This window comes from Chiloscyllium plagiosum, unplaced genomic scaffold (assembly GCF_037043375.1).
Source record: "Chiloscyllium plagiosum isolate Xiang-an unplaced genomic scaffold, Cpla_swu_hap1 HiC_scaffold_20, whole genome shotgun sequence".
NCBI classification, from domain to species: Eukaryota; Metazoa; Chordata; class Chondrichthyes; order Orectolobiformes; family Hemiscylliidae; genus Chiloscyllium; species Chiloscyllium plagiosum.
Genome location: NW_028270158.1, coordinates 56,105,607 through 56,119,003, shown reverse-complemented (window position 1 = coordinate 56,119,003; position 13,397 = coordinate 56,105,607). Strand labels below are relative to the sequence as shown.

Genomic DNA, 13,397 nt, shown 5'->3' with positions numbered 1-13,397 from the left:
GCCCTTTCTCTTTGAGGCTGTGCCCTCAGGTCTGAGTCTCTCCTCCTGGGGGAATCATCTTCTCCATGGACACTCTATCCACATCCAGCCCAATCGTTCATTGCAAATGTTTTCCCAGCCATATTAGATGTTGAAATACTGTGGGGAATTTGACATTGTGTGATAACATTAAACAGGTGACAGTGGCTCAGCACCATGTTTTATATTATGGGAAAACAAAATCAGAAGAGGCTGGTATGACCTTGGGTTGGAACACCACATGCCAGCAACATTTAAAAGAGGGCTGATACAGCCAAATTGGCTGCAGATGTAACTTATGTGCCTGTCTGTAGGAAAAGAGAGCAACCCACAGGATGTCACAACTGAAGATACAAATGGAACATCAAACAAGAACACTTCAGAGGGGCAAGAGATAAGTCAAAACAGGCTGGACTGTGATTTTCTTGTGAGTACAAAGATAACACTCACATCTGCAGATTATATTCCAGACTGCAGACAATTTTTCTCTTTGAAGAATACACAAAGAAAGGGGTTTAAAGGCCAGTTTCAAATCTACTGGAGTGTACTAGTGGGATTGAGTATTTTCCTTGTGTAATGTGTGTCCTTGCCTGGGTTTGTGAAAGGCACAGTGGAAGATTTATCCCTGTTGAAGCTTATCCCTGTATTGTAGGCATGGGGACTCTCTCATTCTGACAGCTCGCAGCCAGTTCACTGGTAAGGCAGACAAAATGGAACAGCAAATGGGCTCTCTCTGGCCCTGAATGCTGGAGTTCATAGAACATAGAACATAAAACAGTACAGCATAGTACAGGCCCTCCAGCCCACGATGTTGTGCCGAGCATTTATCTTAATCTAACCAACACACCCCTCGATTTACTGCCATCCATGTGCTTGTCCAGCAGTCGCTTAAATGTCCCTAATGACTCTGACTCTACTACCACCGCTGGCAGTGCATTCCACGCAATCACCACTCTCTGCATAAAGAACCTACCTCTGACATCTCCCCTAAACTCTGCTCCAATCACGTTGAAATTAGGACTCCTTGTGGCAGCCATTTCTGGCATTGGGAAAAGTCTCTGTCTATGCCTCTCATTACCTTGTACGCCTCTATCAAGTCACATCTCTTCCTTCCTCTCTCCAATGTGAAAAACCCTAACTCACTCAACCTCTCTTCATAGGACAAGCCCTCCAAGCCAGGCAGCATCCTGGAAATTCTTCTCTGCACCCTGTCTAAAGCATCTACATCCTTCCTAAAATGAGGTGACCAGAACAATATTCCAAGTGTGATCTAACCAGGGTTTTATAGAGTTGCAGCAAAAACTTGTAGCTCTTAAATTCAATCTCCCTTGTTAATGAAAGCCAAAACACCTTCTTAACAACCCTATCAACTTGGGTGGCAACTTTGAGGGATCTACGTACATGGACCCCAAGATCCCGCTGTTCCTTCATACTACCAAGAATCCTGTCTTTAACCCTGTATTTAGCATTCAAATTCGACCTTCCAAAATGAATCACTTCGCATTTATCCAGGTTGAACTCCATCTGCCACTTCTCAGCCCAACTCTGCATCCTGACATTGTCTTGTTGTAGCCTGCAACAGCCCTCGACACTATCTACAACACCATTGACCGTTGTGTCATCGGCAAACTTACTAACCCACCCTTCCACTTTTTCATCCAAGTCACTTATCAAAACTGCAAAGAGCAGAGGCCCAAGATCAGATCCTTGCAGGATACCACAGGTCACCGAGCTCCAGGCAGAATCAAAATTGAAAGGATTCACAACATCAAAATCTCAACCAACCTGAAAAATTTGAAATTGATGCTTGCTACCAATGCCAATGCTAAGAGTAACCTACACTGCAACAGCCACAATATTTAATCACTTACCTTTTAGGTGAGAGAGTTCATCCTTTCTTAATGTTTTAGGGTTTCCTGTTTGGAGCTATAACAAACTGGGGAGCCTTGTCTGAAGGCTGGGCATAACAAGCTGTAAAGCAGACTGCCCAGTGACTGATGTTATACTAGCACACAATCAGGTCGACTGCTAAAGTGCCTCAATGGGTACACACTTCCCTCTCAAATCGCATTGTTGTAGGTTGAAGTCCCACTTGGGAGACAGTGCTACATTGAAACATTGAATTGACTTCTTCGTCACACGGGTCCTTAAGTCTGCCCACTCACCTGGATGGAAAACAACCTCTGGTGTGAATGAGCAGGGGAATCAGAAAAAATCTGCAAGGATGTTGCCATGATTGGAGGTTTTGAGCTATAGAGAGAGGCTGAAATGGCTGGGGTTGTTTTCCCTGGAGCGTCATAGGCTGAGGGGTGACCTTATAAAGGCTTATAAAATCATGAGGGACATGGATAGGATGAATAGTCGAGGTCTTTTCCCCACGGTGGGGATGTCCAAAACTAGAGGGCATAGGTTTAAGGTGAGAGGGGAAAGATTTAAAAGGGACCTAAGGGGCAACCTCTTAGAGGGCATAGGTTTAAGGTGAGAGGGGAAAGATTTAAAAGGGACCTAAGGGGCAACCTCTTCACACAGAATGTAGTGTGTGTATGGAATGAGCTGCCAGAGGAGCTGGTGGACGCTGGTACAATTACACTTAAAAGGCATCTAAATGCTTTTATGAATAGGAAGGGTTTGGAAAGATATGGGCTAGGTGCTGATAGATGGGACTGCATCAGTTAAGGATATCTGGTCGGCATGGACGAGTTGGACCGAAGGGTCTGTTTCCATAATGTACATCTCTATGACTCTATCCCTGGGTTCATGGCCATCAAATATTCCCCCATTAACATAATTAACAAAAAACTAAACAAAGAACTGCGGATGCTGTAAATCAGAAACAGAAACAAAAAATATCAGAAAAACTCAGCAGGTTTGGTAGCTTCTGTGGAGAGAAAGCAGAGTTGACCTTTCTGAAGAACCTGTTCTGATGAAGGACCTCTGGTCCTGAAATGTTAACTCTGCTTTCTCTCCACAGATGCTGCCAGACCTACAGAATTTTTTCCAGCAATTCCTGTTTTGGTAACAAAAGATTATTTGGTCATTAACATGTTACTGCATGTTGGACCTTGCTGTGCAGAACTGACTGCCAGGATTCCTACATTATAACTGACTCCACTTTAACTGCATGTAGTTAGCGAGAAAGCAGGCAAGTTGTGGATTGGAAGGCACAAATTAAATGCAATATCTTCCTTAATCTTATTTATTTAACTCACAACTAACACTACTGACATCGAATCAAATAATTATTCCTCTCATTTCAGTTAAAAAGAGATCACTATAACAATGACTGCATTGCATATACTTTCATTGGCTGCATTAAATGCTTTGGAATGTTTTGCAGAACGTGAAAAGTGTTCATTAAATTCAATAATATAAAGTAAAACAAAGAATTGGGGGATGCTGAAGCACACCAAAACAGAAACTTGGAGAAATGTTGTTGACATTAACTCTGCTTTCTCTCCACAGATGCTGCCAGAGCTATTGAGTTTCTCCAGCAATTTCAGATAAATTTAAGTTCCTTCTCCCCAGAGCTATGATTGAAGAACTTGCCCCAGCAAAAGGGTAATGATAGTTTGAAAATGTCTCTGAATCATTTAAAGCAGGACAGAACATGCTGGGAAATAAACTGAAAGGGTTTTAGGTTGCGCTAATTGGCAAAAGGCAATAGCAAAGATCACCCCGTACATTCCATTGCTTCCTCAGTAAGGGGCTTTGATTTTGTTTCTTTGTGAGTAACTGCATGTCCAGTGTCAATAATACACTTCAAAGTGCTTCTTTATCCATTGACCTTTAAAATCAAGAGTTGCATTATCCTCCCCACTCACAGAAACCCCACAAGTTAAGACACACTAACAAATTATGCGTCTCGATTCACATTCATCTGCTTTTGGGTTTTGGTGCTAAAATGCAGGCCCTAACTTTGCTTCACCAGTGCATCTTGATGTGTACATTTCGTAGCAGTCTTGCCACTGAGTCAGAAGATGTGGGTTCAGACCCCACAGCAGAGACTTTAGCACAGAGTTCTAGGCTAATTCCCAGGGCTGCACTGCATGAGGTGATATCTTTCCAATAACATGCCAAGCTGATGCCTTGTCTGCCCTGATAGGTAGATGCAATTATGCTTTGGCACTATTTTGAAGAACAGAAGGAGTGCCATCCCCAATGTCCAATTCAGCATCCATCTTTCCACCAAGATGGCTAAAAATCAGATTATCTGGTTATGATTGCATTGCTGTTTGTGGGATCTTGCTATGCTCAAAATGGCTGCTGCATCTTCGACATTACAACAATATCTGAAAAGTACTTGACTGGCTCAGAAGCACTTTCAGACATCCTCAGGTTGTGAACAACATTACTGAAAATTCCTGATGAAGTGCTTTTGCCTGAAACGTTGATTTTCCTGCTCCTTGGATGCTGCCTGACCTGCTGTGCTTTTCCAGCACCACTCTCATCTTGACTCTGATCTCCAGCATCTGCAGTCCTCACTTTCACCTTACAACATAACTGAAGTCTATCTTTATAAATATGAAATAAAGTGTCACGTCCAGGCATGCCCAACTTAATGAAATACTATTATTTGTGGGTAGCACGTTGGCACAGTGGTTAGCCCTGCTGCCTCACAACACTAGAGACCCAGGTTCAATTCCTGCCTCAGGCAACTGTCTGTGTGGAGTTTGCACATTCTCCCCGAGTCTGCATGGGTTTCCTCCACAATCCAAAAATGTGCAGGTTAGGTGAATTGGCCATGCTAAATTGCCTGTAGTGTTAGGCAAAGGGGTAAATGTCTGGGTGGGTTGCAGGTTGGTGTGGACTTGTTGGGCTGAAGGGCCTGTTTCCACACTGTAAGCAATCTAACCTATTGTCTTCAAAGTTTAATTGAAGCTGCCTTGTGAATGATAATAATTAAATTACATTAATTTAGTTTTGCTGATGATTAATGTTCCAAATACACAGCAAAACAGAAACTGGTTACACAACCCATATCAGTATACATCCAATTGTAAATAATTACATTTGAAAAGGATCCCATCAAAAATGATGACGGTTTAAACAGAACAGTAAAAACAGTAACCAAAAGAGAAAATGCTGGAAAATCTCAGCAGGTCTGGCAGCATCTGTAAGGAGAGAAAAGAGTTGATGTTTCGAGTCTAATTGACCCTTTGTCAAAGCTAGACTGGAAACATCAACTCTTTTCTCTCCTTACAGATGCTGCCAGACCTGCTGAGATTTTCCAGCATTTTCTCTTTTGGTTTCAGATTCTAGCATCCGCAGTAATTTGCTTTTGTCCAGTAAAAACAGTAAACCTTTTACAAGTGTGACACAGTAAAATATATTTCAAAACTATAGTCTGACAACAGTTCTGTTTTCATCCCAATGGGAATACCATGACCACCAATAAAATAGATGGGCTGGTCTGAGAATTAACTCAGACTGAGAATTAACAGTTAATTGTTTTTGCTAAATTCCTTTGTCAATGATGGCCCAACCAAACAAGACCCTCTTCTCATGCAAATAAAATAATATTCCCTTTGTTCAACTCTTTTTTTGTGTTCCAGCCCTGATGAGCTTCAACATCTGGTCTTTTTTCAGCAACATTTAAATTCTGTATGATCAAGCAATTAAGATAAAATTCTTGGAATCTGGGTTGTACTGGTTGAAGTAGACTCAGTTGTAATTTTTGAAAGGGAATTGAGTATCTACCTCAAAAATATAACGTCACAGAGCTAGGGGGAGAAAATACAGGAAGGTGGGTCAGTGCATAAACACAGTGGCACAGTGGTTAGCACTGCTGCCTCACAGCACCAGAGACCCAGGTTCAATTCCTGCCTCAGGCGACTGACTGTGTGGAGTTTGCACATTCTCACCGTGTCTGTCTGGGTTTCCTCCGGTTTACTCCCACAGTCCAAAGATGTGCAGACCAGGTGAATTGGTCATGCTAAACTGCCTGTAATGTTAGGTGAAGGGGTAAATTTATGGGTGGGTTGCGCTTCGGCAGGTTGGTGTGGACTTGTTGGGCCGAAGGGCCTGTTTCCACACTGTAAGTAATCTAATCTTTCTAAGAGCTAGCACAAGCAGGATGGGTCAAATCACGCCCTCTGGTTTCCAGAGATTCTGTGTTTAATAAACCTTTTCCACTGACATGTGGTGGAGGTCATAAACATTCAGCAACTCAAGCAAAAAGATCTGGCATGAAAAAGACAACTATCACTCACCCAACTTTGTGATGCCAATTTCCTGGAGGTCCTCCCAGGTGATGTCAGTGATGAACTCAATGTTTTCATAACCGTTCTCCACTAGTGTCTTGTAATATTGAGCCAGGCCAATAATGGAGAGCCATTCCATCAGGTCATTCTTGAAAAAGGAAACAGAAAGCTGTTGAGAGCATCTTTGTATTAGAATATGAAGACTTTAATGTGAAAAAATAATCTTTCCCATGCCAATTGACAGGTGCCAATTGACAGGTTAGTTGTTTTGGATTTAAAATGTCACTGCAATCGAGCTTTTCAACATTGGGCAAAGGGGTTTTGCATTTCCCACATCCAATGGAACTTCTGCTAATGTGTTTGCTTCAGACATTGAATACTTACTTGACATCACCTTTAAATATGTTTCTGATTTGGAAGCATTTGTACAAAGTAGGCCACTCAGCCCCTTCGAAGCCTGGTCTATCATTTCATAAGATCTTAACTGATCTGCATGCAGCCTCATCTCTACAATACCTTGTAACTTTTCTCCCCCTTCCTTATCTGCCTTTGCCTTAGAAATATCCAAAGTCTCTGCCCCACCACCTTTTCAGAAAGGGAGCTCAAAGACTCAGGATCCTCAGTGAGAAAAAAGTCTTCTCATCTCTGTCTCAGATAGACACCCCCTTATTTTTGAACAGTGACCCACTCCCAGCTCTAGATTCTCTTGTCAGAGAGAGCATCTGCTGTAAGATCCCTCAGGATCTTGCATGTTACAAGCTGGGAATTGCAGCCAGAATTCAGTTGACATTTCATCGGTCAGGTTTCAGCTGAAGCTTCCTTGAAAATGGGATAAAACTTTCCACGAATCAGTGCAATGCCTCTTTATTACAGCCTTTGCTGCAAACGCTGCTTGCGTTCAGCAATCAAAGTGGTGAAATGATTTCAAATCACAGTAGCACACTGCTCGGTTTAACTGAAGTGCCAAATTTGCTTATCATCGTATTTGAGGCAGCCGTTTCCATGACGTTACAATTTGGAAACATGCGTCAAACGTTGCTTTGAAATAAATCAGCTGCTCAATTGCAATGCGATTTATACCGGTCAAAGCATCTCATTTGACTGGGGTGCCTTGCACATTGGGGAATTCTGGTGGTCAGTTCCACAGGGAAGAGAAAGGAGGACAAGTTGCTACCACAAGTACTGTACAGATATCCCCTCCCTCTCCCCAGTGCCCTCCCACCCCCCCATCAGACACCATCCCGAACTTTTAATCACTCACCACAGAAATGCCTAATACTTCCATGAAACTCTCTCAAAGTTCACCGTTTTAGACCTCAGTATTAATGACAAAACCAACATTCGGTTAGCTGGAGAGTGACGGGTGTTGGAGGAATGGTGGGGATGAATATAAAGAGTATTTCTGGAAGTAGGAACTGGCAGATTTCAGGCACTCAGTTCAAAGCTCCATGAAGCTCTGGAGATTTTCCAGAGTTATTGTTGGTAGCAATTCTGTCAGAGTTCAGTCATGTCTCTTTTTCTCTCTTTCAGAGAAGCATGTAACCACTGAATGGTATAAAAGGGAGGGTGGGGTGGGATCTGTTCTTTAGAAACCAACTTTCAGTCAAAGGAGATCAAAGTGAAAAATCAAAAGACACACTGTGCATAATTGAGGCAAGATAATAAGAGTCTTTCTCTCCTGCTATTTTGGTCAGCAAAGCAGTAAGGAAACTGTGACAGGCAGCCTGCGCAATGGATAGACAAAAAGCTTTTTGATTCTCTGATTTCCAAATGGCTGTATAATTTTGACAGGCACTCATGCAAAACAACTTACAGCGCTGACTATGCTGTGAGGAAAACTGGAACCAGTCTTGGGGTCCTCATTTTCTCAGTATGTGCTTACGAAACTGAAAATTCCACACCTATTTTTGCTCATCAGAGAACTATCATGGCCCTTGATCCTTGTGTAAAAAGGCAAAACCACCCATGCTTTTAGACAGTGAGACAACTGATGGTGGTTTAAACCTGAGGGTCACCACACCTCAGACAATGGGAGAGGGTGAGAAGGAGAGTCCTTCATGGTAACCTCAGATACGAGAGTGTGGCGCTGGAAAAGCACAGCATGTCAGGCAGTATCCAAGCAGCAGAAGAATTGACGTTTCGGGCATAAGCCCTTCATCGGGAAACATTGATTCTCCAGCTCCTCAGATGCTGCCTGACCTGCTGTGCTTTTCCAGCAACACACTCTCGACTCTGATCTCCAGCGTCTGCAGTCCTCACTTTCTCCCGGTAACCTCAGATAGTGTGGGAATTAAACCCACGCTGTTGTCATCACTTGCATCCCAATCCAGCTATTCAGCCAACTGAGCTAACCAAGTACCTTGTACAGCTAGAGACTAAAAGCAATAGCTATATGTCAGAAGGCAATAACAATATGTAGGCACAGCCTTACTGTGGCGGGGAAATTGAATATTGAGGCTGACAACATTATAGCTGACGTGAGAATTCTGTCTGACATATCTCAAATATCTCTTAGTCCTTGTACCTAAGGGCCTGGTATCCATGCCAGTGATAGATAATATAGAGAAAAATCTGTATTGTCTGCTACTCACTTTATGAATGAACTGTGACTCAGTCAGTAGCAGTCAGCTCTTGATCAGAAGGCCATGGATTCAAGTCTTACGCTAGGGATTTAAGCACTAATTCAGCGTTAACACTCCCAAGATAGCATGAAGGGAATACTGCACCAACATCTTTTGAGTGAGACATTAAATCAAAACTCCGTGTGTCCTCTTAGGTGAATGTAAAAGATCTTTTGCATGGCACCATTTGAAAAATGAGCGGTGGATTTATTCCAGACAAGTTATCCTTCAATTGATATTACTAAACCAAAAAGATCTAATCATTATAAAAAGCTTGCTGGGTGTCGGCTGGCCGTTTTTTTTTTGTATGACTACAGTGATCTCACTTTCAAAGTGCTTTTTGTTCACTGTGAAGCATTTTGGAAGTTCTGAGGTAACAAAGAGTGAATATAAATCTTTATTTTGCATTCACCACAACACCTCTCTTCCAAGTGCAATATTTAACAAAGCTGATCTCTCCCTGTTGCAGAAGGTGGGCAACTATTCCTTTTACCAAAGAGGGAAAAAATTTTCCTTTTAATTTTCCAGATACAGCATAAGGAATACTTCATATGGAAAAATGAACCCTCCCTCAAATTACTCTTAGTTTTATGTGTTCATACTATGATTGAGCTCACATGGAGCTCTGCTACATGTTGTGTTAAATTGTACCATTCACCCATCTGGTTTTGTGCTCATGACCTACATTGACTCTATCCGGCAATACCTCAATTTCAAAATTCTTACAAATGTTTTTGCATTCTTCCATAGCTTTACCTATCCCTATCTGTGTAATCTCCTGCAGCCTACAACCCATTGAGATCTCTCTGTTTCTTCAAACCTGCTCTTTTGGTTTTCCCTGATTTTAATGCTTTACTAACCCCAAACCTTTAGTTGCCTAATCCTAAATTTGGGATTTTCTTTCCTGGATTCCTCTGCTTCTCTGTTTTAAGGAACTCCGACCTCTTTGGTCATCAGTACTGACATCACCTCATCCTTGATAACATTCCTGTGAGACACTAGATAATGTTTAACTATGTTAAAGGTGTTATATAAATTTAGACTTGCTTCAATGGCATACACATGTCTAACGTAAAATGAATTCAAATAATTGTACTTTGAGAACAATGTGAGCACAGTGGTCAAAACATGCAGCTTTAAAAGAAAAATAAAGTAAACTAACTTTATTTTGTGTCTGCAAGCCATTTAGCCACTGATTAAAGAACAGAAAGTGGACACACAGCAAACACAGCACAGAAACATGCACTGCAAACAGTAACGTTCCTTTCCACATGGGTTATTTATTTATAGTAATAGTGTCAACATTTCTGCAGATGTTGGAAATATGGGATTTTAAACATCTGTGGGAAAATGCAGTCTAATACATAATGGACAGAAAATGAACCCACAGACAGGGCTGCTTACACAGACCCTGTCAGGCAATCAAAGCTTTGGAATTATTTCAGGACAAAGCATTTCTATTATTAGTGAATAACTAATTTGCAATCTTATAATATCATTTACAACATACATGGTGTTTTAATTTTGTTTCCTTCCTCTGATAATATTGACAATTGTGTTAAAAATATGTTAATCATCAAAACGTAAAACAAAACATTCAGGTTTGGCAGTTAATACAAAGCACTGTAGTGCAAGTCACACAGAAGTATTTATTTATACATTTTTATTTCCTTGAGATGATATATTATTGCTTTTCATGCTATGCAAAAGAAAGACAAATTACAATTTTCACAAATACACAAAAAGCACAATAAACACACGACACACAAAATGCAGTTACATGCAGGAGTATTTCGATTAACTAATTATTTTTTTCAGATTGCATTTCAGACATCAAATTTTTAATTCTGTCAAGTTGGGAATAATTAAAGCCCAAACCACAGCCTTACTCAAAATAGGATTTCCTAAGCTTCAAGTCATTTGTATATTTTTTCATTCCTGTTGTGCATTATGACTTTTACTCATGGAGTAATTAACCTATGGAATTAATTTAAAATCTCCTATTAGAACCTCAGCAAAATTATACTGCAGCATTAAACCCGAGCTCATAACCCATGAGTTAGCTATGGGCAGAAGCAGTTTGGGAGTGTGTAAACTGACTTTTGGTTGTAAACTGATAAAAGAAACGGTCCTTGTTCATTAAGCCACACATAAAGGACAAAATAATGCCGGTTATGGTCACTGCTCACTGGAAGAATCCATCTCCTTGGGATTTATGTCCTCACTTTCTGCTCAGGTCAGGTACTCCACCAGGAAAACAATGGGATTCCATCGCATTCCCATGTGCCTTAATTTTAACCCTTTTCTATTATTATCAGCTACACAACAATTATACAAGCCACTGATTGTTCATCTACACAGTCAATATCCAACATAAACTTTACTTACAGAGCTTAAGCTCATGACCATCATAGGCTTCTGAGCATAATGGAGAGCGTTGGTCATTCAGGTAATCAATTAAGAATTCATCCAACTCAACAGCAGAATAAAATCCTAGTCTCTAGATGAACAACATTGAGCAGTGCTGTTCCCAAAATGCCCAGAGGGCAAAAGCTGGATGCAATGTTAATTGGACAGAATTAGTCCAAATATTATGCTACGGTAGTTTTTATTCTGGTAAAGTGCTTTACTTCATACAGATTTATAGGTATAGCAAGCTTCCTCCATTATATTATCTTAAGGAACCACACAGAAGAGAAAGGTACAGTGTGTTATAAATAGATACATCTTAGATGCATTCTTTTTATTAGCAAAGGGTTGATAACAATACATCTTAAATGAAGAGGCCATGCTGTCTTAGAGACTGTTGCCATTAGATACTTCCATCCTTTGAATAATCAAAACCAAAGAGTAGAACGTGCACGTTTGGGTACAACTAATTACTCAGGCTCTGGAACCCTGTCACCTTTCTAACCAGGTGCTCCTGGCTGCAACAGAATGACTAGAAGAAAATTTGGCCAGAGGCTTGAAGGAGTGTTGGAAGATCAGTTGTGTTGTCCTCTGCCCTCTCCTCCAGAGGGATGCCACTTGGGCTAGAAGAGGATGAGAAAGAGGAGATAGAGTGAAACTGGACTAAAAGTGGGGAGAATATTATACTGCTAGGAAATGTAAGTAGCAATGGTAAAAGTAGGGTATTGAGTGATTGTTTCACCATTAATTCCAAATGCTAAAATATACTATCCTCATGGATTCGAACTGGTAATGAAGTGCAGATTGAGTCTTAGAATGCTGGTTTGGTTGGAAAAATGATGTTCCAGCGTGAAGTGTACATTCTATCATTGAAAGAATATCAAAAGCTGTCTGACAAATTTTCAAAGGTGCTTCCTCCATTTCTGAATTGAATCTGGGTCTGCACCAGGTGCTCAGATTTATTTTCAATGAATCTAATAGTATTTTATTGTAAACTGCACAGAATTGAAGTCTGACTTACTTGTACAATGATTCAGCCCAGAATTTGTTGAATGATAACAGCATGTAGCGCACACAGGCCAATATTAACGTACAAGTGATTCAGCAACTTCTTCATTGTAAGGAGGGATTCTGCATGAACTGTGAATTGCCACTTGTTACTAGGCAATTTGTGCCTCTCTTGCTGGCTATCTCTCCATGAAGTTGCTACATTTGGACATTTAACAATTAAATTCAGCACAGAAAGTCTTATTTGGTAATTTACTCAATAAAGTATGATAATTGTTAATGATTAGCATTCACGGTCTTAAGCCTAGAAATTGAACAAGTCTCAATCCTTCAGGTAATGAACATATCCAGAGATTCAAAAGATGCCTTACATCTTAAAATTTAACTTTTATCCCCATTCCTCCCTGTCTTTTTCTTGCTCAATATAGTTTATTTTCCCCTATATTCATTTCTCTTTCTGTACCTAATTGAACATTGCTGTCATCTTCAATTTACCATTCTTCTGAATTTATTTTTCAATCCTTAGAATTTTATTTGGTCAAAGTATACTGTTGCTCTTGATTTTCATCGAGACCCCACATGGCCTGTTGTCTTTGCCAAAGCTCTTACATTCAGGAACTTTGTCAGCAAAAGTCTTTAAGCTTAAGGATGCAGGAACATATCTATCTAACAGGACACATAACGAAATGCTCCTCTTCAGCAAATTCTGGGCTATATGTCTGAATAGGATCTATTTATGTTCAATCTGATTTGATTAGATTCCCTACAGTGTGGAAACAGGCCCTTCGGCCCATCAAGTCCACACTGACCCTCCGAAGAGTAACCCACCCAGGCCCATTTCGCTCTAACTAATACACCTAACACTATGGGCAATTTAGCATGGCCAATTCACCTGACCTGCACATCTTTGGACTATGGGAGGAAACCGGAGCACCTGGAGGAAACACATGTAGACACGGGGAAATGTACAAACTCCATACAGACAGTCGCCAGAGGCTGGAATCGAACCTGGGACCCTGGTGCTGTGAGGCAGTAGTGCTAACCACTGAGCCTCTGTGCCGCCCATAATTCTAAATCTCTTGATTTACCATTTTTTTTGTTCTATGTAAAACCTGATCTTATTGAATTTCAGGTATTGATT

General features: G+C 40.8%; 1 protein-coding gene across 9 annotated transcripts in view; it reads right to left on the bottom strand.

The window, feature by feature from the left end:
* caskin1 (CASK interacting protein 1) overlaps positions 1 to 13,397 on the bottom strand; it is a 647,172-nt gene that overhangs the window by 27,848 nt on the left and 605,927 nt on the right. For all 9 annotated transcript variants that reach the window (XM_043711208.2, XM_087997968.1, XM_043711209.2 and 6 more), the window contains one exon: positions 6,228 to 6,366. In XM_043711208.2, coding sequence (XP_043567143.2) covers positions 6,228 to 6,366 — 139 coding nt within the window. The remainder of the gene's footprint in view (positions 1 to 6,227; positions 6,367 to 13,397) is intronic.